At 46.2% G+C, this 27,065-nt stretch overlaps 1 protein-coding gene across 1 annotated transcript in view; it reads left to right on the forward strand.

The window, feature by feature from the left end:
- The window catches only part of LOC144158983 (substance-K receptor-like), a 481,277-nt gene that overhangs the window by 165,697 nt on the left and 288,515 nt on the right, over nucleotides 1-27,065 (forward strand). Inside the window, exon 2 of the mRNA XM_077690206.1 lies at nucleotides 13,337-13,530. Coding sequence (XP_077546332.1) covers nucleotides 13,337-13,530 — 194 coding nt within the window. The remainder of the gene's footprint in view (nucleotides 1-13,336; nucleotides 13,531-27,065) is intronic.

The following is a 27,065-nucleotide window of genomic DNA, read 5'->3' on the forward strand; positions in this document are numbered from 1 at the left end:
TATTGCTACAACTCCCGACCGCACGCGCACCACCCTAGTTACTGTGGACTCGAACGGACATCTGGCCACAGCCGTCACCTATCGAAATCTGCCGGTCACCTCAGCCGAAGCGCTTGCCATCGCCCATGCAACTACCACACACCATCATCAACCATACTTGACCATCATTACGGACTCCCAACAAGCCTGTCGGCTGTATCAAGCTGGCCTTGCACCACCCCAGGCCCTCCCTGTGCTCCAACACCTTCCCGAGGACATTGAAATTTCTATCGTCTGGACCCCAGGCCATGCTGGCCTTGCCGGGAATGAGGCGGCTCATGCCGCAGCCCGCGATCTCCTTACCCGGGCACTCCCAACCGCAAGGACCGACACCGCCGGGCGCCTCATCTCTGACCATGAAATCCTAACTCCGCTGGACTCTACCTACAGCTCCCTCCTCGCGCACTACACACACATCAGAAGAACATACCCTCCTCCACACCACAGTCTCTCCAACCACCAAGCTCACATATATCGGCGTCTACAAACAGAAACCTTCTACAACCACACTATCCTCTCCCACATATCTCCGTCCATTTTCCCCCACAACTGCCCACAATGTGACATCCCTCTCACAACCTACCACCTTGTGTATTCATGTCCCCACCACCCCCACCCCATTCACTCCCCCTCCCTTGAGCAGTGGGAGTCTGCGCTGACCAGCTCGGCGCCGGAGCATCAAATCGCCCTGGTGCAACGAGCCCTGGATTCGGCGCAGGCTCGCGGCCTCCTGGACGTAGGAGGCTGACCACGTCCCTTTCCAGCTCCCTTGGCTGCTCAATAAAAAATGTTTTTTACCACCACCACCTTCATTAACCGTAGTAAAAAATAGAGCCTAACCACGCCCCTATGCCTCCTTTGGCGTTGTAGACTGCCGACCTATGTTTCTGTATTTCCTCAACGAGCCCCTCATTTCCTTACTATATTATTCTCCGAAAGCCTAGCGAGGGTCTCGGTTCTGGGAAACTTGATGCCTAGGTAGCATAAGAGGGCTTCCCGCCAGTTACCCGCTCATGACCGGCTGTAGACGTTCGAGTCACGCCCCGGGGGTTGAAAAGAAGGTCCCCTTCTCCCCGTGTAGTCAGAGTGGCGGCTACCACCCTCAAGCGTCAGATACACTCCTAGTAAATATAAATAGTCCAGAAAGTGACGGAGAACACAGTCGCCCTGCTAGCCGAATTGGTAAGGCGTTCGAGATCTAATCGAAAGGCATGGGTTCGGTCCCCACTCTGGGCGCGTGTTTTTCTTTCTTTCTTTCTTCTGTATAATTAAAAAAAATGTTTACCTAATTAACCGTAGTGATAAAGAAAAGAGCCTAACCACACCCCTATGCCTCCTTTGGCGTTGTAGACTGCCGACCTATGTTTCTGTTATTTCATCAACGGGCCCCTCATTTCCTAACTATATATATATATATATATATATATATATATATATATATATATATATATATATATATATATATATATATGTGTGTGTGTGTGTGTGTGTGTGTGTGTGTGTGTGTGTGTGTGTGTGTGTGTGTGTGTGTTTAGGAGTTTTCTGATCCTAATCCCTCCTGATTTTTGTCGGCCTGCGTACTGCATTTGAACATGCGTAGATGTGTATTTTTCGCAATAGAACTTTCGCTTCTACATAACTCTATCTTTACCTCTAGCAGCCGCTGGTTCTCGCACTGTGCTGGAAACGAGTGGCTGACGGCGCTTGGGCCGGAGTCAGCGACTCACGAGCTTCTTGAAGGGGCCGTTTTTCGCGAGACCGCATCAGCACGACAATCTCTTTACTGACACACGGCGTATTTTTCGGCTCTCTGCTTTTCGCTTCTCAAGGAATTCCTCGAGAGCTACGACATGCCCGCGGGGCTCCCTGTAAAAAGTCGTTATTGCACTTCTTCGTCGCGGAAAGCGAAGTTTCCGCATTGGTATCATATCAAACATTTCGCTTCTTTTCAGTGTTCGTATTATTGTTTACTATATTCATGTGTTTGTTTTACTGGGCGGAAAAAAAAATTCCTCACGACTATGCTGAGTTGACAATGTTATTTCTTGGCGCCAATGTTATTACAAAATGGGCTGAAAAGGTGCTGGTGTCACTCACTCCATTCCGTCCCGTAAAACCCCGAATTGGCTTGTTGTGACTAGTAGTTTATCTTCGGCGAATAACCTCTTATATTATCGTGTTTCTCGCAAAATACATTGCTTGTGCGTTTTCTTCTTTTTTTTTACGCAGAGTGCTTTCAATGGCGACCGTCCCTTAGACGACCTACGTCCCCGGGGCCATTTTCAGCCATAATGAAAACCAAAAAAAGGTGGCTGCCCTAATATTGTCGGGCTCGGCCGATGTAAGACTAATGAAAGCGGTCCTTCCATTCACTGCAATTAGGAGGGAAGTACATGATCGCCAGCAGCGGCTTACGTCGCGAGAAATAGTACTCGTAGCTCAAGCGCGATATGATGGGGACATTTCGAGCGAATGCGCTGTCGATAGAGGCGTTTTGCTCTGATGGCGAGACAGTTTTGCTGTGAATACAAGACACAGTGCAAATAACTCCCGCATAAATTCCTCGAGCCACGCCGAGTCACGTCGCCTGGGGTTTTATTTCCTGAAAGACTCGGTCAGGCCCTGAACCTAGCGGCGTGGCCTTGGCACCGGATTTAATGGCCGGCATGACCAAGTACCGGAAATGTTCTTTCTGGTATGCTGCTTGAGCTTCCCACGCACTTCGTTGTTGGCGTGCGCTCCCAAGTAGAGCTGGGCGCGTGCTGCGGAAAATATCAGCGGTTGTCGCGATGCTGTGCCGTCAGACCTTTATATCAAGAAGAAGGCTCAATAACTCTCGGCGGTGTCCCGGTAGCATTACGAGTTGAGATTGGATTTACACTGGTTATTTGTGCCTTTAAATCGTCTCGCAATATTGGTTGGTAGGTGGACCCCTAGAACGCTTTTAGGCTTACTGTTTTCCGAGAATATTGTCTCAATTTCTAGTGAGAACAAACTAGGTGTATAACTGACCTCTGGTAGTCTTGGAGGCACTGTGCACGCTTGAAACACCCGTCCGCTGACGGATTTTTGGGGAGACATTTCTTTTTCGTGGACGTGGCAAGTCAGTGGAGGCCAGAAGTTGTCGGCCCCGGCTTAGCCCTGGCTACATAGGAACGGCGCATAACGTCGATGGCGCTTAATCCGACCTTGTGCCGCACCCCTTAGCCTACTGGGTGCACAAGACACCCAGCGTTCCCCAGCTGGATCACAAGGGCGTCGGTGCAGCACGGAGTCCAAATGACTGGACCCTTGTAAATTGACTCGCATTTCTGAGTTAAGAGAGGATGGCTGACGGGAAGGGTGACCCACAGACAGGCATTGACAAAGCGCTCGTCCCAAGTAAATGCAAGTACTCTTTCCCGAAATACCATCTGGTAACGGTAAAAGCCGTTAAGTTAGCAACATCAGCCGCGCCGGAAAGGCAAGCCCTTAGGAGAACAGCTGTACAGAAGGCGTTACACGCGACAGAAAAAAAGTCACCTCAGATCGGAACAATTCTCAGCTCGGAAGATGAAAGGGGGGAGGGGGGGGGGTGAAGGATCCCATCGATACATTTGTACATCATAAAATAACCACTACTGATCTAGTTTTGTATCGCAAGCTATTTACTAGGCTTTTGAAGCCTCACAATCTGCGTGCTCACTGAAAATCAGCCAATTTGTAATACCTGTAAAAAAACACAAAAAAGAAACACTTGGAAAGTCATGGCTGGATCCACAGAACCGGAAAGCTTATCTTTATTTTTAGTCATTACTTGCTTAAACTTTTTTACTCCTTTCATTTTATCCCTCTTCAGTTTATGGGGGGCCCAGCTTTCCCTCGAAATAAATCCTACGTACGCCCCTAGCTGGCTGTGATGCCGCTTCACGCGTAAAGTAAATATAGGCGTTTTTTTACTGTTCCCAATCGTTTTTCAGTAAGGCCTGATGATAACCGCACACTTGATATGATTTTTGACTCATCAATGTCCCTTTGACACGGAGTAACCTGGCGGTTGTTCTCTGGTGTTAGGGGGGCGGGAGAAAGTGAGTGAGAAATGACAGACCACATCAAACGATGGGGCACGCGAGGGGAAGGATCGGGAACAGGACAAGAAAGTAAACAGAATACGCTTACGGTAATCTAAAATAGGAGCCTTAGGAGAGGTGTGAAGATTTATCCCTCACTGTTCTCTCGCTTCAGTCGGGGTGTCCTTTTTGTCCTTGATCCGGGAATGAAGGCGGACAGGGCCTTTTATTCGGATGACGTTAGACTTCTGAACACTCCATACTAACCAGAAAGGCCAACGAGGGTTACAAGAGGAAGGCCAGAACCTTTCTCTTTAGATCTCTTATTGATTGACTTTCTTGGGCTGTTAAATATTTGATTAATTATGAAAGTTGCTTGCCAGATGCCCATGATTCGATCTAAGATTTTTAGTCTCCTCCCAATTTAACTACGGGAGAGTAATGGACACACAGGGAATCAAGAACAAGAACAGGTGGGTTTCATACCTGCACAAAACGACCCATTCATTGAAAAAAAAAAGGTGGCTTCGAGGTATGACGTGACGATTTCAGCACTTAACAAGCTGATTAGAATCTGTGTTCGTGTTAACAGGCAGCTACAAGGGACCCGCTCACCTCAGGGAATGTTTCTACCGTGAAACATGTGGACAAGTATATTCCGTGCTACACCTGCGCGGTTACGCGTGGGTCAGGAGCGTGGTTGCCTCTACTCACGTTTGAGAGAACGACACGATTATTTGAAGGGAGCGCCCACTTTGCATCTCTTCGTTCGTTGACCAGGGTCTCAATTCTCCGAAAAAGGGGCGTCGTCTTGAAACGACGTGATAGCGCCATGCAAATTCATGTGTTCTTGGGCTGAGGCTCCGCTTTGAGGCGCGCGAAAAGAGGGAGAAGCACAACGAGGAGCAGTGTAGCAAAGGCACAAAGCGATCCGCATTTCTCCTCGTCGCTTTGCTTGTTGCTCTACGCCCTTGCTACAGAGTGCTCCTCGTTCTACTTCTCCAGCATTTTCCGGCCCCTTCTCCCTCCTTTTGCCACCCCGCGTCGTTTCGAAACGACGCCTCTTTTTTGGACAATTGGGCCCCAGGTTGCGCATTTGCCCCTCATAGGAAAGTGTACAATTTTCTATAGGCACAGTGATCAGTTGAAGCGTGAATTGATCAAGATAATTTTGTTAGTCAGGCTTGAGTTCGGATGCATGCAAGGAAGGTTACGTACCTTGACGTTCAGAATTAACGTTCCTACGCATGCTATGATGACCTCTTTACCGCGCATCTCATGCCTGAAGTTCTGAGGGTTGTCGGGGTTTTTTTTTGTCTTTATCTTTCATGAGCCCGACTGGTGTGTAACGTGTTTATCGTGTGTACATCTATGTGTTTTACAGCGAAAGATTTCTTAGTGGGACCGATGGCGTCCTCTCAATGAACTAATGCACTCGCCCATAGACCGACTGGTGGACCGAGCAGCTCTGATGAGATCTCCGGACACACGGCGCATGCGTGAAACCGGGCTTCCCTTGCGTCAAAACGGTTACTTGAAAATCGCGAAAAGGAACAGTTCTAGATAAGACAATACACGCATCGATCATGAAGAAGGCGTACAATTGTACACGTTTATCTCTTCAACCACGTATCGGTATACATTTAGATCATTTATAGATACGTTTGCTTCGTGCGCGAAAACTCGGCATTAGGTTTGTTCTTCGTGTGGAGTTTGGATCTTCGAAGGTTTGACGATGCATTAGACGCACTTTGAACGAAGGTTGTACGCACTTCTAGCGAACGCTTTGATGCACTTTTGACGCAGTTTTGATGTCAGAAACCTTTGGCGCTTCTCTCAACTCTTTTATGAAGGGACGGTAAAGCTTTATTTTTAATAAATACTTTATTTTATACTAGTGCGTGTTAGTCCTCTACCTGTCGCGCCTAGTAGTTATGAGCTAATGGCAGCAAAGAAGGAAACCAAACATGCAATCAGTAAACGACAGCGCGTCGCAGATTCGAGTATTACTTCAGAAATAATATCCCCGTGCTATCCGAAAAGGAATGAAGCCTAGGCTTACTGAATGACAACTTGGCTAGGATAACTACGGATTCAGCAGTAGCCGCAGCAGGTCGAGAGCGTGAACAACAAACTGGCAAACTAACTCCGGAACTTAGGAACTTAGAGAAAAAAGTCGAGGGAAAATGACAGAATCAGGAACGAAAGAACGAATAGAATTGACGGAGCTGTCAAAATTGATTAGCTGAAACAAAAACGGTGACATTCGGGCCTACGACGTCGAAAAGATAATATTAACCGAAAGCGGGAGCTTTAGAGGACACTTTTATGACGAATTGGTTGCGTAGCGGGCGTCACGGATGACATAATGAAAGTGGCTGAAGGGTTCTATGCCGATTTATATTCTAGAAAAGTTATACAAGCAAACGTACTGAACGGGCTAGAGCCCCTTGCGAGGTTACAGCAGTAACACAAGGCAAGGGAATGAAGAGAGTCAAAGCCGCAGGTGACGAAGCAATACCTGCAGCCCTTCTGAAGGACGCAGGTGACGTACTAGGAAAGCTGGCAAAACTATTATCAGGCTAGCTTCGGACACTGAAAGTACGACTGCCCTGGAGAAATGACAAGATGAGAGTGTTTTAAAAGAAGGGTGATTACAAAAAGCTTAGGAATTACTGACCTATCAGTGTTCTCTTTGTTGCATACAAGTTGCCTTCCCACATATTTGTTGCCCGCATAAGTGACACCCCCGATTTCGAACAACCTATGAAATAGACTGGATTTAGGAAAGGCTACTCGACAATTGATCATATTCTGGCTATAGACATACCAATAAAAAAAGTTGGCAGAGTATAATAGGCCCTTGTACATAGAATTTGCAGATAACGCAAAAAGCCTTTCATTTAGTAGGAAGCCCTGCAGTGATTAAAGCATTTAGAGAACAGAAAGTAGAAGAGACGCAGATAAGGCTTCTAGAGGACATATTCAAGGAATGTACGGGCACGATAACACTTCATTAGAGTGGAAAGTTCTGTGTTAGCACGGGCGTCAGGCAAGGGAGACACCACGTCAGCGAAATTAATAACAGCATGCTTAGAGGGCGTATTCAGGAAGCTTCATTGTGAGAAGTCAGGGATACGATTAACGGATAATCTATGAGCGACTTCAAATTTCCGAAATACATCACCTTGTTCAGTGATACGGAAAAAGAGGTACAACGAATGTTTCAGGAACTTCACTCAGAAAGTCTTGTGGCGAAATTGAAGGTAAATATAGTAGGTCACACGAAAGTATTGCTAAATAGACATACACAAAGCACCCCCTTCTGCCTAAGCAATGAATAATTGAAGCAGTGTGCGATTATAACTATCTTGGGCAGGGTGTGTGGGCCAATACAAACCACGAGAAGTGAAACAGGTCTACAGGTGCAACATAAAGTAAACGGAGCACGGCTTCGTGAAATTACAATGATTTATATTAGAGTATGTGCCGCCGGATTTTATTTTAGAATGACTTCCTTGAACAGACACTTCGAGGTTGTTGTCTAGGCACACGGCGAAGAAATTTTCATCTTGAAAACAGGCGCGGAAATACGTTGACTAAGAAGAGAAATACACATGACGACGCGCTACTAGCAACTGGCAACATTTATTAAAGAAACAGAAATATATAGGGCGACCAACACAGGTTTGCCCCTCCTGTACCTTGCACTCTTTACATTGCGAAGCCAGGTGCGTGTAAGGCCTGCCCACCACCGAACTGTGGTGTTCCCGTAACCGCATGTTCAGGCATCTGCCTGTTTGCCCGATGTAGTCCTTGCCGCAAGCTAGCGGCAGTCGATACACCACTGATTGGGTGCCAGCAACGAACTGCTTTCCGTGTTTCACGTGGCAGCCTTTTTTGTGCCGGCCCGGCGTATCAATGCGTCTGCCAACGGCAGAGCATATCTGGCCTACTTTTTTATCGGCAGAAAACACAACGTTCACGCCGTATCGGGAACCCACTCTCTTGATGCCATGAGAGAGCCAATGAACATACGGGATTATTTCCACTCTGTTTCTTTCTTGTGGGGCAGGTTTCGAAACAACCGTGTCATTGGCTTGCTTGATGGCACTTCTGATTTTTTTTTTCGCACGTGGCTGCAATGATGATGATAAATTCTTTTATTAGGAAGGGGAGGACCGAAGGTCGCTGGAGGGGGAAGAGGGGGAATAGGGAGGGAGGTAGACACCCACTAAATCACGCTCGCCAGGCCACTGGCAACGCCAAACTCGGCTAAGGTCACCAGGTGTTGAGGATGTTCGAGAATGTCCCTATGTAATGCTTCCATATTTGAATTTTGAAAAACACTATGGTTTAGTCTATGAAGATCAAAAGCGGAGCAGTGCAGAATAAGATGGTCCATGTTTGCTTCACACACAGTGTGGCAGAAGGTACATGTGCGGGGGGCAGCGGTGCCAATGCCCTTCTTCCGGTCAGCAAGTGTCTGCCATTTATGGATCATATGAGGTGTAGTGGCCGTGTTGGCAAGTACTTTGTTAATAAATATTTCTTGCGATCGGCTGAGGGGTAAATTCTTAAAGATTTGTGGAGGGGTAATGTTTTTTAATCTCTCGCGGTGAAGAAACCGGAGGTAGCGTCGTACTCGCGCCATTTCGAAGTGGCCGCCTGGCAGCGAGTCCGCGTAGGGGTGATCGCGGAGGTCGGGAGATCCGAGCAGGAGAGGCTGGAGATGTACAGGTATAACTCCAGATTGTGAGGTGGCAAGACCATGTGCCACCTCGTTACCACCCCCGTGATCCCCGACGTGTCCCGGCGTCCAGCTGACCCTGGCGTCAATGTCGTTCCTCTGCTTGTGCTGGAGTATCTGGCGGATGCGTTGAGCAGTGGCGTCGTCTGTTTTTGGGTCCTCAATACTACGTAGTGCCTCAAATGAGTCTGTATATATGACGGAAGGCCCGGTGTTGTCCCTCAGAGCTAGAGAAATTTTTGAGGGTGGCTGCAATAGCGCCATCCGGAAACCCCGCCTCCTTCAGTCTTTTAACTTGGCAATCAAAACTAGTGCCCATCAAGTGCTTGCACGACTTATCGAGTGCTGACCGTAAGCATGCCCATGCTTACGGCCAAATTTTCTCAAAATCTCTAACTCGTGCTCCCTTTACTTTTTGTTTCACTTGTGCAGTTACTACGGGATGAATAGCGTTCGGAAAACATTCGGAAGTAATGGATGGAAGGTAAACTCTGTCCCTAAAATTAAAGGCACACAACTGATGCATGCTCCCGGTGATGACTTACGAGGCAGAAACTTGGGCTCCGAGTAAGCACCTGGACGGAAAACTTAGGCCTGCCTAAGTTGGTGGCCAAGAATAAAATTGGACTGCGCAGGATAGGAGCAACTGCAAGTCAAGTCAATAGGGGAGGCCTTCTCCCCACAGTGGACATGAATAGGCTGAATAGTGTACAGTGTGTTGCGACGATAATTGGAACAATTTAAAAATTTTTCCTGAGTGATCCGCCGCTCTGTTCACGCTCAAACTTCACACAAAGGTCGCATTTTGTGGTTTATTTTGTTTGACACCGGGAACAACAACGGTACTTACCTGTTTATTCTGAAAATAAATAAAAACGATTTTCGCCTATGGGAAAATGGCGGTGATTTGGACGTGCGAGCCCGAAAACCGGGTTTTCTGATCGTCTGTTAGCTCATTTCTAGGTGCATTTTCTGATCATCTGCTGCACCATTTGGCTCCGTACGTGAATCCCAAACATGCGTTTCACTCTGCAGGTGGTTCCGTCGTTCCAACATCAACTTGCGCTGGCTCGCACGTACAAATCAGCGGCCATTTTCCAATAGGCGAAAATCGTTTTTATTTATTTTCAGAATAAACAGGTAAGTACCGTTGTTGTTCCCGGTGTCAAACAAAATAGACCACAAAATGCGACCTTTATGTGAAGTTTGAGCGCGAACAGAGCGGCGGATCGCTCAGGAAAAAATTTTAAAGTGTTCCAATTATCGTCGCAACACCCTGTACATATATTGCTGTTGAATCGACCATGTCAGGCCGGCTCCTGGCGCTTCGTTCAGTCGATGCAGCCCAAAACGCACTTGTCGCGTTTGTGTACGTACGTAGAGTGGTATGAAGTTTACTGGACCGAGTTCACACAAGGTCGAACGAAAGGAAAATGCTGCAGAATAATAAAGACCTGGTATTTTGTAACCTGCACCAAAATCTCTTTCACACGGAAGTTTTTTTCGTTTGCTTTATTTTGCTGCCATAAAAATGCTGCGGTGCTCTGGAGGCGTGGCACCTCAAGAGAACCTGTTGTTTTTATTCGTTTGCTCGCTGCAGCCGATTACCCGTACTGCATCAGCAGATAACTGCTGAACTAAGTCGTACTTCGCCGTGGAAAGGAAAAAGGAAGGCAATGCACGAGAAAATCACCCGGAGGAGACAGTTGGGCTAAGTATCGGATTAAGTCGTCCACTTGTTCTCAATGCACTGGCTCTGCGATGGGCACGCAAACTTGCCCAATTCCCGACGCTAAAAGAGTGGCGGTAGCACGGCACGCCACAATTCCTGGTCGGGTGCAGCCCTTTAGAGAGGACAGTGGTGCAGACCGACAGAGACCTCAGGGGTAAATTTAACGCGACAGCTCCCGCGCAAGCCTCCCGAATTCTTTGAGTCCCCTTCTCCCTTCACTCAATGGGAATCTCCCAGCGCGACCACATGCGTCGGTGCCATTTACGAGCCGGTACAGTTTCAAACTTAGCGCGGCACTAAGCGGCTTTCCCGGCACAACCCTCCTCGCTTCATCGATTTAAAATGCGAACTTAAGTTGTCTCGACAGGCGGACATACGAAATGGCTGTTGTACTCTCGGAATAGTTAACTAACGCATGCGCGGGTGGCTAAGCTGTTGCTATTTTTTATGTCTGATATTGCAAAAGCAAGATATATTCGAGCATATCTGTAATCAGCGTCGACATTTTACACCTGGCAAACAAATCGCTTTGCGATGGCTAAAAGTTTCCGCGTAATTTTATGTCCAGTAACCTAGGAAGCGATGTTAAATACCCCGTATCGGATTATGAGCGACAACCTGTTGACCACCTGGGAAACGGAGTGGCTAGTGAGGAGGGAATATGAGTAGATCTAAGAGCAATAACTCAATGGAAGGAATAGGTAACAAAAAAAAAATTGGTGGCCATGTTTGCGCGTGAATCAAGTGGCCTTCTTCGTGCACGACTAACGCATTGACTTGGGTTCTAACATGCATACTAACACCATTTACGTGGACTTCGCGTAAGCGTACGTAAAAGTACCCCATAATCGCCTCCTCTCCAAAATTTCATTGTGAAATCTACGCCGCGACATCGTAAATTGTATCCGTGAATTTTTAAGCAATCACTCTGAGGCTGTTTTTGTTACCCGTGCTACTTCTACTTCCCTTCCAGTAACACCAGGGGTCCCACGAGGGTCAGTACTGTGACAGCTTTTATTTCCCATGTATATTAAAGATGTGCCAACTAATGTATATTGTAAAATTCAACCGACTGCCGGCGACTTTGTTATTTACCACACTGTTCCTAACGTCAGTGATCAATTAACCCTTCAAAGTGACCTTAATCATCTGAAACAGTGGGGTGACGATTGACTTATTTAACTATCGCCTCTACTCTTGACTTGTTTTTTTCCTATGCTATTAGTAGCATCCCTGTTTAAGCAGTTCAATAATTCAAGTCTCCGGGCGTCAGGTCCTGCAAGGGCCTGTTCTGGGATTTGCATGTTCCAAACGTCCCATCATCAGCTGCTGACATTATGTAATATTTTTCTCTCTTATTCTCCGCTTTTCTATTTTAAGAAGCGTACAGTGAACATTTACACTGTTATATATGCCTTGATTCAACTTGATTGCGTTTTGTTTTATTTGCTCTTGTTTTACACTGCGTTCGTGTTTGAATTTCGACCGCTTGTTTCATATTTTTCTCTGTATTGTAACTGTCATAAATGAAAACCTTTCCGATTAGCACTATATTTCTAAGCTTATATTGTACAATTGTTGGCATTCTTTAATCTGAACCCTTTTTGTATGTACTAAGCTCTTACCAATACATATGAAGTTTTGCATAATGGCCCCTCTTGGTACTATCCTCTCCCGAGGGCCTTTATTAGTTTTGGAAATAAATGAAAAATTTCATTACCGAGTATGAACATGGTGATTCCTGCATGTTTATTTGAAAATACTTTCAATTTATTCCCATTTATCATTAACCTGACCGCCAAGATTTGTGAGTGAAGATTTGACGGCCAAGATTTGTCCTGAAACAGTTTTGCACGTGTCCTATAACCCGCTGAACAAGACAATGTCAGCCGCAAAACGCAGCAGGTGGCTCATCTTTTCTCCGCATACTCGTAGTCCTGATTCCTCCCAGTCAAAGAGAAAGACAGCTCTATTGAATAATGTCAAGTTTCCTAAATGTTCCTAGGCAGAAAACAATTTTGGCGAGGTCGTGTCAAGCTGCTTCATTTTTTCGTGATCGAAAACTTTTTATTCTTTTTGCGGAGGTTTATCGCGCCCGACATCCTTTTTATATGTCGTCCGTAAAAGTTTATGCAAGTGCTATATTTCCTGGTCTTTCAATGCTTCCAGTACTGCGGTGGTGTATATAATATAATATAATATAATATAATATAATATAATATAATATAATATAATATAATATAATATAATATAATATAATATAATATAATATAATATAAAATAATATAATGTAATATAATATAATATAATATAATATAATATAATATAATATAAAATAATATAATATAATATAATATAATATAATATAATGTAATATAATATAATATAATATAACCTAATATAATGTAATATAATTTCGTGTCACATTAAATTTTATTATACATAATGGCCTGAACTGTCATATGGTAATATTTGATAAATCGACTGCATAACGATGATTCAAGTTTCTACATACGTACTCGACTGGGCCAACAAAGAACTTGGAAGCACATAAGGCCGCCTACACAGCACTCTATGCCCGTAGAGGGTTCTTCCGTATGGGCTTATATATATTAGACACCAGTTGTCTCCTTTGAACAAAACGTGGTCACTGTCAGCTCTCGCCTGGCCGGTTAATGAGCTGGCAGCGGGGTGGCCGCGAAGTCTCATGGCCTCTCTCCCCTCCTCCCCCCCACCCCCCCTTTTTTTTTTTTTTTTTTTTTGCAGTGACGTGCCTGACGTGCAGTGTGCTGACGCTGTCGGCCATCTCGTGCGACCGCTTCATCGCCATCATGTTCCCGCTGCAGGCGCACGTGCGCGTCACCAAGCAGCGCACGAGCGCCGTCATCGGCGTCATCTGGGTCGTCTCGGCAGCCATCTCCGTGCCTTTGATTGTCTTCTCGCGACTCTACACTGTCTCGGTGAGCCCCCCTCTTACAACACTCGCGGGCTGCCCCTGGGGCGACGTTGGCGCTGGCAGTTCCACTGAAATGTACTGCAAAGCAGCTGCCATGCGCGCCACCAACACCGCGTGGAAGTTCGTTGTTTGCTTTGTTGTTTCAAATTAACTAACACTCGAAAATGTTCACCATTCGTCTATCGAGAAATCCATTGCCATCAGTAAAATAAGTTTGGCTCCCGATTCAGTCCTAGTTACGAACAATTACAAAACTTCCCGCGTCTAAATGCATAGTGCAATCTTCTGTAGAACGTTAATTTAAAAATTGTTCGTCTAACAAGTAGTGTAGTAGTAAATCTAGTAGTCTATTGCAGTAGCCGTAGTAGTAGCAATTGCAAGGATTTCCCAAATGGCTCAATTCGTTGAAGACACATGGAACAATCCAGTTTTTGGTGCTCTAAACTGTGGCTGGCGACTTAGTATAGGTTCATCGTCACAGCGAAGTTTGGGCAGTATTTAGAATAAGAAAGACGGGACGAGCACTTGACTCGTTCTGTCTCTCCTATGTCTTAGTTCTTTCAACACTTCCCGGCGACGAGGGGCTTTAAGGCGTTCTTTAAAATCAAGTGCTTCGCTGTTAGCAAGACTACGCCTTGCCGACATTGTTCTTGATAGAGTTGCTGCAAGAGCTCCGTGGAAAATAATGGCCGCGCTACAAAGTTTCCCAAAATATTGGGATACGCGAACACTACACAAGGCATTGCCGTCAAAAAGCTGTTCAATAGGGACAGTATAATTATAACTGTGGCATAGAATACTCGGAATAACTATTTTTTAAATACTACTTGTGAATTTCTTGCTCAGGGTTGCTATTATCTACAAGCTACTACACTAGTTCTTGATTTGCTGATGTTGTTTGATTTTTCAATTTATTTTAAACAAAACGATAGTACAATTGGCTTACATTTGAGCATTATTAAACAGCAATTGGAAGATAATTACTGTAAAATGTGAAATGTACCACGAATATAGAACGCCTGGGTACTACGCGAGTAATATATTTAACACTTTTATAGAAAAGACAGGACACTGGCCAATGCTAAAACACAATGACGTTTCGGGATTAGTACGGATCCCTTGTTCCCAGTTGTGTCCCTTGTTCGCAGATTGTGAACAAGGCATACGTACGGATCCCGAAGCGTCAATTTTGTTTGAACATTGGTCAGTGTCCTGCCTTTTTTATACAAATTCCTTTACCTGACCAGACAATATTCCATCGAACTCTCGACCATATTTAACACTTGCGACGGTTCCACAAATTTTGTCGATTGTTCTTATCAGTTGGGTAATCACCCAGGAATATGTTGAAATTTCATTTTAATCTATATTGTATGGAGGCTGTAGGGATATATTTGTAATTGATCGTTGTTGAAACAGCAAAAATTTCAATACAAACTGTGTAAAGTTATTTCTAGGATGACCGGCGGTGGATGTAAATTTTGTTTGGTTTTTTATCTCCATGCTGAACAGTGATTATCGTATTAGCACGCATACAAAAAGATGGTCTGCAAGTTTGACCAAACATCCAAATATTGTAGTCCTAATGCCCGATGCGGCTACTGGCCCGTAATTACGATGTGTATCACTATTTCCGCCTTTATACTTACGAAGGATGTAAAATAATCCACGGGGACCCCCCATACTGTACGCCATTGACAGACCCCTTGTATATTGTCATTCAGTGCTAACTGCGTTTACCAGGATGGTGTTTAGGAACAATAATATAGGGATACAATTTTTCCGATTTGTTTTTTTTTTAATTCTGCAGGCACTTGGAAAATATTATGTATACAAATTCGGCATTTCTCAGGAGTCGTTTTTAGATTCTTTATTTTTAAAGCGTTTTGATGATACAAGTCTCGAAAATTATAAAATACTTCTGACGAGCATTCTCATGGGGTATCAAACAGCACGTAATAATCGAACTTCAGAGCCATCAACGACGTTATCGATTTTACTCACCCTTTTATCTTCGCCAAACTACGTGCAGACATGAACACGCAGGCTCTATAGCAGCCATTTGCATCTGACAGTTCCTGTCCTCCACATTTACGTCTGAGAGGAGAGACAAAAGCAACACCCCAGCGACATGATGCTTCGCAACGACGGAATGGCTCAAAATAAAGCGGCGCGCCTTTTCAGCCCCTTTCTATGTCAGGCAAATTTCTGGTATTTCAATGGACAGGTACTTTTCAGCATTCATAGGTAAATGCCCGAAAATGCAATCCTTGTAACTTTCCAACCAATATTATCCCCACCGACGCTGTTAAAAGCGCGAGCTTTTCGTTGCTTAGCATGGCGGACGTAGTCAGCATTTGCATCCGGCGCATGCACGCGAAAAGAAAGACGACGCGAAGGACGAGGTCCCACATTAGCATCTGTGAGCGGTGCTTGCGGCGCTCCATATAGAGGGACTTCCTAACCAGACGCGCTGTCACACGAAAAGCTCGGAGTGCGTTACTGGTAGTGCAGTTCAGATTAAGAGGACCGCCTAGTACTCACTAAGAACGCGTGATGTTACACTGGTGTACGTAAACGCAAAAGGTGTGTGCTTGGACTGGGAATACGTCGGCGACATGTGCGCTCTATGCATGACGAAGTGCAGAAGTGGTCGTTGTGATGCCCTACTTTTTGGCCAGACAGGCCTAAAGCCAAGACCGAGGCTTTCCTTGAAATCGCTTCTGGATACTGTCGCAGTAGCGCAGTGCAAAGGCGGAGGCCACCGTCGAGTGCACGGAGAACAAGCGCATTTACCCTTCTTGTCTTCTCAGTGTATTCACGGGAGGCTTTAGCGTGAATATTAGGCGCTGCGCGAAGAGGTGGTTGCCACAGTACATGTTTTAAAATTTGACATGACACTACTTGGAGATGTAAATCCCTACACCGGGTTGTGGTACCAGGACGGACTCAGTGTTCGTTAGGTGCTTCAAGTCGGAAGTCCTCGGTTATGCATCGTACTCTGGCACGTGCACATCGATTGCGTACCTTTTCTTACAGCCGTGGCGATTTTAAGAGGTCTCCCTGGTTAGCTATGCGAGTGCATAACCGTCATTTTTTGCGGCTAAGCACGTGTGCGGCCGATTAACGCCACTGGAGCTGTACACGCAGAAATAAGTTTCTTCTGCTGCCATGTGTGCGAAAACAAAACAAAACAAAATACGAGATCCGTTTTTTGAAACCTTCAGAAAGCACAACACTGAAAACCCGCGACACGAACTAAGGGAACACAGGACGAGCGCTTTTTCAGTGTTGCGCTTTCTGAAGGTTTCCAAATGCAATTTCACCAACTAGCCCAACTCACCATTCTGCGACGAGATCCGTGCGGAGGAAGGCTGTCATTGTTTGAAAACAGCATGAAAATGGTAGAACTGGTGGGAAAGGCTTGTTTTTTACCGGAGTAGTCTCTTTACAGTAGTAGGGAGAAAAAACTTAAAGTAAAATTTCAGAAATCCCAGAATTCACATCCTAGCCCTAGCCTGCAGTAAAACGACCTTTTTCTATATAATTATTGTAATAACACAAAGTTATTTGAAGTGAAGCTGATGCGTTATTCCCAGATTGTTATAGTTAGCATATACCTTTCAGCAATGTGTGATCACAGTACCACTCTGTGTTTTCCTGGTATTCCTGCCAGAACTTTATTCGCTACCCGCAGAGAGATACGGTTAGTAAAGCATGAATCTGACTGAAGTGGTTCTTTCGGTCAAACAGGGGACTATAAGCCTCGTGCGCTGGTATGGTGGCGCCACTGAATTTCAACCAGCGGCGCCCCCTGTCGATCCGCGCCGCATCTTTTGCTCGTACCGTGCTTCGCCGGTCCGCGTATCCCGTGCGCAGGGCCAGCGTGACTACGCGAAACGAGCCGTGCGTGAACTGTTCTGCGGCTTCGAATAAATAGGAAGCCCTGAGAAATACTAAAAAATAAAGGCTACTTCGCCTGCGGAAAAAAACAAAAAACGCCAGCAACCATGTCTTCGGCATCAACTCAGAAATTCAGGCCGAAACAGGGCCCCCTATATAGCCCTGGAACATGGCGTGATTCAAATGAATAGTTTAAAATGCAAGTGCGGCTGGGAGTAAGCAAAAAATATGGAATGTAAATTTTAATCCGTCAGCATTTTTTTGGTAATACCCCAGAGCCCAATCTTTGTAATGCCTGGAATTTGCACAATACCGCACAATGGGAGATCGAAGTTAATGCGTCGTAATAGTGTAACTGTATACACCATTTGCCGAGTGAAGTTAAAAATACATACAGGAAAAAAGAATAAAAATGAACTCGCTATATCGAGAAGTCTGCCTATTCACAACAATCACACGATTAATAAAACAAAATTATAAAGAACCCGGAAATGCAACCCGAACAACACAAAAAAATTATTAATACGCACCAAATCCCAAACGCCTTGCATTCGTACTAAAGGCCATAATTATTAAAACATTTGTCGTATAATAACGTAAATGTATGTTATTTCTACAAGAAAAACTAAAAATACCAATAGAGCTAGAAATGAACTAATAAAACAAAAAGAAAACCAATCCGCCTCAATCACCTGTTTATTGATTCCAAAATAACACAAACCAGAAAAGCAAACAAAATTACGAAAAGATCAGACAAGCACCAATCTGGCCGCAATTAAAAGCCTCAAGTTGAACAGAAGCGGCATAGGAATCCATACACACGTACAATTCTCTAAATTTCTCGAATTTTGTTTATATTTCACGTACATAATCCCTTGCTTCGTTTTTCTGTGCTCGTCGGCAAACCCAAAGCGCTTTTTTTTTCGAGGAAGCTGCTGGAAGGCTGTCTGCCGCGGCTGGGGCTAACACACGGCGACGGCGATTTTACCTCAGTAGCCACGACAGCCGAGCAGAAATTGTCCACGAAGTTGCCGCGTGCGTGGGATAAGCCATCTGTTCGCCCAACGCAGGACACACAGCAGCAAATAAAACGCTTATTTAAATGTTAGCACGACGAGCGCTATTGAAGCTGTCGAACCTCGAAGATAGTGTACACGTCACCCGAAAAAGGTGCCCGCACAAATTCGTGATGTGAAATTCGGTTTTGCTGACGTTCCTGCGTGCGAAGGCAGCCACAAAACTGTAGAGCCAATATATATGTTCCGACAGACGCTGTTGACGAAGAAATGCTGGAACCAAGCGTTGAGGTGATCAGAGGGCTTCTCGGAGCGCAGCCCGCGCTCTCCTTAATAACATTAGCATAAAAACCAACATAATTTATTCTTCGGCGATGTTCCAGACTCGTTTTTGTAACTGTTGAGCCATCGGCAAACATAGAAGTAGGCAGAATTGCTTATTTTGCGTCCGTAAAGGCGCCGCTCTGTGATACCTCCGCCGCTGGGGGCGGCTGACCGCGCCGGCCCCGTACCACGGCCTCCGCGATCGGCTGCCGGCGGCGCGCCGTTGCTCCGGCCGTCCCATTCGGCGCGTCCCCCAGCAAAAACATGTAATTTGGCTAACTCCGCAACGCGCCGCGAGGTGGTGGTGTTAGCCGATGGTTCGGCAGCTTGCACCGACTCCCCTGGCCGGCTTTGTGGGGCCTGAGTTGCTGCGTGTTTTCTTTTTTTTTTTCTTCTTTTTTTTTTAATTCGAAAGTTTGCCCAGCGGCATAATAGATGTAGGCGCTTACAGAAACACGAACAAGTTAGTTTCGTGTATAAAGTTCAGGAGTTGTCGGTGACACGGTCCATGCACCCAGCGTTGCAGGTCAGGAGGGCGGCCAGGGTGGAGACCGGTTGCACGAAGGTGCCGCAGGCGAACTTGATGCAATCTCGGGCAGGCCCAGAGCAGGTGCTGCAAATTCACGTCCCCATGTTTTCACGGCCGGAATTCACGTAACTGTGTTGCAGCTTTATTTTTGTTGAGCTGACAAACCGAACTACCGGGTCATGAAGTCCGCTTGTCTCATGAGCTTCGAGGAACAGCACTGAAAAGTTAATCGCGCTGTGATTGCTGCGCTTGATCGGTGCAGGACATTTCCGTGCGGACATTCAGGTGCGCGGATATTTGGGTGCGAAAACTTCTCGGCTACAGAATTATCGTGCGCTTGCTTGTTGGAACAGCAGTTATATTTTTATTTCCGCATAGGGTGGGTTATGACCAACAATCGAGCGCAGTGGTTGCATTTTTAAAAATGCAACCACTGCGCTCGATTGTTGGCCTTAACCCACACTATGCCAATATAATTATATTGGCGCCGTGTTTGATTTTGCCAGTTATTTTTAGAAGTTGAACATTTGTATATTTTTTCTTGATACCTCGTCCAAGGAACACTTGTTATGCAGCCTATTGATTATATTCTTACACACATGCCTTTTTTTAATTTACAAGATTTCAATTTATATTCGCTTTTTGCGGCGTGCAACTCAGCTAACAATTAGCGCGCGTTTACGATGGTGTTATTCCTTCTTTATGCAGTTTTCTCTAAACGAAAGACACACTGTCACTATCTAAAGAAAGCAGCATTACAAGCATTCGGTTGCCCCCCAAAACCCAGAAAATCTTACGAGGAGTTGTATGCAGGTTGTGCGCGGTCACACTAAAATGATTTTGCAAACACTGTTGTCGCCACCTTTTTTTTTCATACAGACAAGTCTCGCATATTTTCGTGTGGAAGAACGGGCCTCTGAAAACAGCTGTAGTGTGTAGATGTCCAAAGCAAACATGAAACCTGTCATCATTGCTTTACACATGGATGGGCTTTGAAATCAGTATTTGAAAATTTAAATGTCTTCAGTCTTGGGTCCAAAATATTGAAAATTGGGCTTGCCTGTGGCCACCGAAATACGTTTAAGAATACAATGAAATCAGGGTGCATCTGACTTCAAGTTGTTTTATTTGTTGCGACTGAAATTGAAACTGTAACTTGCCTAACGCACATGTATAGAACAGATTGCCATATCTTCGAGGCTATCGCTCAACGTAATACTCTTTAAACGTGTTAATCCTAAAAATATGACGGGGGCTTCCACCCAACAGGCATTAATTCGAAGGCCAGACAAGAGCGCAGCCATTCGTCGTTCGTATGACGCGATCGCGTCCCGCACTCTACTTAACTGCATTGACCATGCAGATTATATGAAGTACGTAAGCCTGGATAAGAAATGCCTGAAAAATAATCACCTTTTAGCGAACCGAACGTTAACTTAAGCACCAGAAATTTTATACTGGTAGTAACCCGCCGCGGTGGCTCAGTGGCTAAGGCGTTGCGCTGCTGAGCACGAGGTCGCGGGTTCGATTCCCGGCCGCGGCGGCCGCTTTTCTGATGGAGGCGAAAAGCAAAAACGCCCGTGTGTACGAGATTTCGGCGCACGTTAAAGATCCCCAGGTGGTCAAAATTAATCCGGAGCCCTCCACTACGGCGCGCCTCATCCCCTGCGTTGCGTCGGCGCGTTAAACCCTACAATCAATCAAATCAATCAATACATTGGTAGTAGGGAATATTGTCCGTGTGTCGAAGGCGTCATGCGGCACATGTTAAAGAAGTCGCATGGCTGCAATCGTAGGTAAAATAAATTCATTATTATCAGGTTCTATGAGTCGCTTTGCATCCATAACATCAGCTATGCTTTCTTTTTATTGCGATACGAAGCGGGAAAGTTGACGAAACGCCATCTCGAGAAGCGTTGCAGCATACCCGGCTTTCGTTTCAACCATCGGCTCCGCGCGCCGCGTTGCGGCGGAAAACGGCGAAACGGCCTTTTCGGAATTACGCTCTCTCCGGGCGATTGGGACGGCCGGAGCAACGGCGCACCGCCGGCAGCCGATCGCGGAGGCCGTGCCCGTACGAGCAAAATATGCCGCGCGGCTGCCAGGAGGCGCTGCCTGTGCCGCTCAAGTAGCAGCGCACTAGCCCTATTGGCGGTGAGATGTTTGAGTGGCGCCCCCTGGCTCTGACGTCGGCTTAGGGATTCGCGCCGCTGTCGTCTGCTACACTCCGCTTGTCAGGGGCAACAGTGCCTGGGCTAGACATCGCCCGCTTCGTTTTTGTAGTGCGTTAAAAAGCGTATTTCTAGTGACTCAGTTATTTTGCCAGCTTCTGACACATCTGAATAATTCTAAGCTGTATCCCCCACAAGTTTGCAACACACGAAGAGATAGAGAACAACTTTCTTCAGAGTATCGGTCAGAAGATCGTGTGTAACTCGTCCTTTCTTGCTTATTCGCGAGGATCAGCGATCAGAGCTTCTCGATAAGTATTCAAAATGCGTAGGCTTCCCTGCAGTATTTTTTAGATGCTCCTATGAAGACTCAACAGTCTAATACTACGTACCAAGCAGCGGCCTCTACACGCTCATCACACAGCAGGAACTAAAACGGCTTTCTTCTGTTTCTTTCGTTGTTGTCTTGTATCGGATTAATGTTTCTTGCTTTTTTTCTGCCCAACGCATTAATTTTTCTGCGCCGTCACCAACTTCTTATTAGGAGGTTTCTGGATGTTTGGGAGCCTCACAAAGGTCGTGTGGATATTTCCTTCATTTTGTATGGCATACATTCCCTTCTTCACAGATTGGCTTTCATTACGGCTGCGTGCAAGAAGGTGAATATCCGCAGCGTGCTTTGTTTATTCACATAAATATACAATAAGAAAGTTTGTGCTACGCCACCGCGATCGCGCCCTAAACAACGTGGTCCACACTACTCGAAGGCGGCTTTTGTGCTCCGAATTTCTGTCGTAATTATATCGTTATCATAACGAACTGACTCTCAACTCGAACAATGATGACATGATTACGGTGTTGAAGGCATGATATATACGCTAAATAACGTAATAAATAGTATACCTGCATATATTACAAGACTCGAAACCGATCCAAGTAGCTCATTATTGCTTTACAACCCTTCCAGGCGCGAAGAACAAATCCTATTTGTTCTTCGAAAACAAAAGAAAATTACTTCTACTCTCTTGTCCTGGTCTGAGGACCCGGCCCACTAACCAGATCGATTTAATTGTTAAACAAAGTTTTCCCCTCCTCCTCTTACTCCTCCTCCTCCTCTTGAGTGCAGTTTTCCTATAACGCATATCCGAATATCGGGAAGATATGGCTGTGCAAAATGTTCCGAAATATCCCTCCAAGTCTTAACAAACATATATGTGTTACTATAAATTTAACGAAGACGTGACTCGTTTTGCTCAATAAACCTCCGTACTGGTTAGATGCCGGGTATAGAATCAGCACGCGCGTATATACACACTGGGTTATTTGGAACTCAACCTACAGTTTTTGCAGTCTATAGTGCATGTCGGCAAACTTTCATGCCTTTAAATCGTAAAGTGATGTGACAAAACGCGTTCGAGCGTTCGGCAAAGTTGCAAAAACTGTTTTACCTTACATTTGATTACCGGGAATCGTGATGCCTTCTGCCAAAGCCGACAGCCCTGAAGGCCTAGAATTTGTTTTGGTCTTCCATTTTCGCTGTTGTCGGTTATTAGCAGCTGACTGTTCCTTTTGTTCGAATGCTTACATGAGAAGCTAACGCCTAGCTCCAACTCTTCGCGCTCCGCACAGGCGCCGGCAATGTTTCTGCCGTAGCGGTATCCAAAACTATACTTTAATTGACACCATGAGCTAGTGTATGCGATTTTAAGCCTATTATTATGATAAAAAGTTACCCACACGCCAATTCTGGTGCGGACAAGCATCAGACGTTGACCGACCGCAAAGAAACAGCAGGGAGAGCGATCCTGAGTGAAGCAGACGACAAATGCGAGAATCCCTAAGCTGACGTCACGGAGGCGCGCTTCGCAGCGCCGCCTGTGTTCGCGCTCACCGCCAATAGCGGTGGATAGGTGTTTGAAGCGCCCATTAAGGCGGTGGCGTTCATTGGAGAATTCTAGATGACTCATACATGAGCTTTAATGTGAACTTGGGTAACGCCTGTGAAATTGTGCCTTTTCCGCCGACGCATACGCAATATAACGTTGGGCAAGCGAGAATGCCGGAAAGTTACTGGAAGTATCTAGGGTTCTGCGTTGTCTTATAAACCTGAGGAACTACGAAAAACGCTCGCTGGTAAAACTGAATTTTGAGGGGTTGTTGACATAGAAATGGGATGTTCATGCTGGGTTTTCATAACTTTACGACTTGAATACTTTTACCCCTTAAATGTCTAATGGTTGCATCCCGCACCGGGGAATGCGCCAATGAACGAAGCCAAGAGCGATCACCTAGAGTAGGGCATAAATTCTGCTCGTAGCAGTCGCATTTTAGACAGGTGGGATGGCGGCAGATTGCCCGCGCAGCATGCGTGGGGTTTCCTTCAGAGTGCACTTTAGTGTAATTTCCCTTTCTATCTGGAAATGTAGTACGCCAGTCACGCAAGACCGACGATAGGCCCCAATTTTGAAACAGCTCTAAACAAAGCCGGTCAGTTTCGTAGAGAAACAACCACGTAAACCAGTAGTGCATCTTGAAAGAGTCTCGAGACGAATTCACTGGTAACCCGCTGTGGTGGCTCAGTGCTTAAAGGAGCCATGAAGAGAAAACAAAAGTTTGTTTTATTCGAAAGATTAGGTGTTTCATAGTACCCCAAGCGCTTTCCCGGAAGCAAATGATGCTTTATTCACTGAGAAATAAGGCAATTTAAGCCAAAATTTTAAATCTCCCGCTAAAATTGCACATTTGGTGACGTGAGCAATGGTGTCACACGGGCCGGTCCATGAAACAGATACTTAGTATGTCGACTCCATATAGCACCCACACGCGGGAGTCGACCGAGACGGCGGCCATTTTAAAAATGCTAGTAAAACCTAGTGCACCCGCAGCCCTAGTCATGGAATCGCCTGATCCGGAGAACAAAACTCTCGCCGAGGAGCTCGGGCTTGCATTTAACAACCTCACACCACTTGAACGCTCAACGCTTCTAAGTGCACGAGCGGCAAGAGTTGTGGGATACGCGGTGGACGGGAAAGCGACCATTCCGCGATAGCCACAACAGACGAACGCCCTGCCGTCGGCACCGCTGCCTCGTCAGCGCCGTCGCCACGGACGAATACAGACTGGTACGTATGTGCCGTATTTTTATTACGGTTAATAATAGTTCAACTTCAGTAGCAGTATCGCTTATGCCAGTTGGCCGGTGTCGTGTATGGAAAGCCGTTCGCGCGAGCTCTCTGCTTCGACCAGAAAGATACGAGCGTCAATGCGCGGTGTTTACGGCATTTTTCCTCCAAGGTCAGAGCGCCTCGAACCCGAAAATTCGTCTGCGCGACGGCGAGATGTCGAGCTCGGCCAGGCGGTTGTTTCGTACGCATTGGCGCACACGCTTGTGTGTTCGTTCGGAACTTCAACCGTTTACTCCACCGTTCTTTGTCATAAAAAGAATGTGCAGTATGTTTCACGGGCATTTAGCTCGCTATGCAAACTGTAAGCCCTGCCTAACATGCGTTTGCTTTTGCCGGCCTCCGCCAATCGCAGAGCTTAGCCCATGTGACGGCATAGGTTCTGTTGCGGGAAATGAGCTGGTGGGTCGCATGACCATTCCCGTTTTTCCTAATTATGTAGCTTATTTGAGCGAAGTTTGCGTTATAAGTGGTGTCGTTATGGTTCTAACGAGACAATCTTTCGAATGAACCAAACTTGTGTTTTCTCTTCATGGCTCCTTTAAGGCGTTGCGCTACTGAGCACGAGGTCGCGGGTTCGATTCCCAGCCGCGGCAGCCGCTTTTCTGATGGAGGCGGAAAGCACAAACGCCCGTGTGTACGAGATTTCGGCGCACGTGAAAGATCATCAGGTGGTCAAAATTAATCCGGAGCCCTCCACTACGGCGCGCCTCATCGCCTGCGTTGCGTCGGCGCGTTAAACCCTACAATCAATCAATCAATCAATTCAGTGGTGCTGTGAAGACAAAGTTGTGCCTGGCCATTGAAGAACCGGCCTGAATCTTTTGTCCACCGCATGAGCGGCCCATTTTCGGTTATGGTGGCTAATTGTGGATTGAAACGAAAATGTAGCATCTGTGTGGCATTACTTTTAAGGTCGGGCTCCCGGCTTGTATTCAAACTGGACCACTGACTTCTCCTCTTCACCGACTTCTGATCTTACCGGTTACGTTTGATACGGTACTGTCATATGCTGCAAATGTCATTCCAGCGTATTGCGCATTCACTCTCAAAAATTCCCGCGCTTTTACATCCCCACAACAGTTTTGAATGGTCAAACACTACTATCATTAGTGCATAGTAGGCCAATGGCAAGGACCAGCATATGATTTGACGTCTAAAATTGTTATGAGGTGTTGTAAGGTTGTGCGCTGTTACATCGCGCAATGCGAACACGACCCTTACTATTGCGCGATGTGACAGAACAAAACAGACTTTTTGCGCCAGATATCGTGAATAGGTTCCCTTGGACAAGGATACCGGTCATTCAGGTACATTGTGGCAAATTAAAACCATGAAAATGTTTCACGGTGTTGGATCTGCTTTCTTAGGATTAATTGCGAACGTCGAAAAAAATGGCTACGGCTCAGCTCGGCTAGACCCGGTTATGCAAGTGAAAGCAGCCGAAGCACAGTTTGCCAACCGAACGATATGACTAGTCGAACGCTCCGTACTGCGAGCGCTCACTACCGTCGTTTAGTCAGTTTCCGAAGCCGTCGTCGGAGTCCAAGGCGAGGCGTCCATTACAGTCTCGAAAGCTCGTCGCTGTCGTCTTTCTGCATCATTCTCCCGACGCTCAGATCGCCGAAGTTCCCATTTTTACGTGTTTCAGCCTGCCGCTTCGTGTAATCGGGCTCACGTTTCCGCTTTGATTCATTAGCACGCTGAGCGAAATCGGCAAGATGGTCCGACGCAGCTTGCCGATTTCGCTACTAGGACCACGCAGACATCTTCGGCACAGATGGACCAGCGTCCTCGCTCTCTCCTTCACGCCGCTACACTCGGCCTCCTCCCTTCATCGAGCCGTCCTTCGTCCTTCCCTGAGTGAGGAGAGGCGGCACTTGAGGGGCGGCGAGTAACGTGGTATCACTTCAAGGTCAAACTGTGATACACGGCCAAACTCACTGGACTAGGCCAATATGGCTTGGACCATAACAATTAAAACATACAATCGCACCACTGGAGACGTTTCTGCTGCGCTGTTTATACTGCGGTGGTCTGTGAAGTGTCTGCCTCAGCAACAGCTGTGAACGTGTTTGCCCACGGAAAGACACCTCCGGAGAAGATGCAAGGGTACAAAAAAGTGGCGCACAGCGAGCAAAGAAGAAGCGCTCGTTGGAGAAAAATCCGCCACCAGCAGACATAACCACAAGCGTCACGACTCGAAGGTTACATGCCATATATCGATCGCTCTGATGGTGAAAACATTCTCCCAACAGAAGATAACCTTATCCCGATAGGCCTACCATTAGACATAGGGGATCGCACATGATAAAGTAAATTGCAATGCTTTCGCATTTTCCCGTGTAGCAGTGTTTAGCGGCTCTCTGTATTTTTACATGTCCATGAATTTCAGTGCGGGCTCACCAAGGACA

Source organism: Haemaphysalis longicornis, unplaced genomic scaffold (genome assembly GCF_048455015.1).
Source record: "Haemaphysalis longicornis isolate Haplotype H1 unplaced genomic scaffold, Haemaphysalis longicornis Haplotype H1 scaffold_1, whole genome shotgun sequence".
Taxonomy (NCBI): domain Eukaryota; kingdom Metazoa; phylum Arthropoda; class Arachnida; order Ixodida; family Ixodidae; genus Haemaphysalis; species Haemaphysalis longicornis.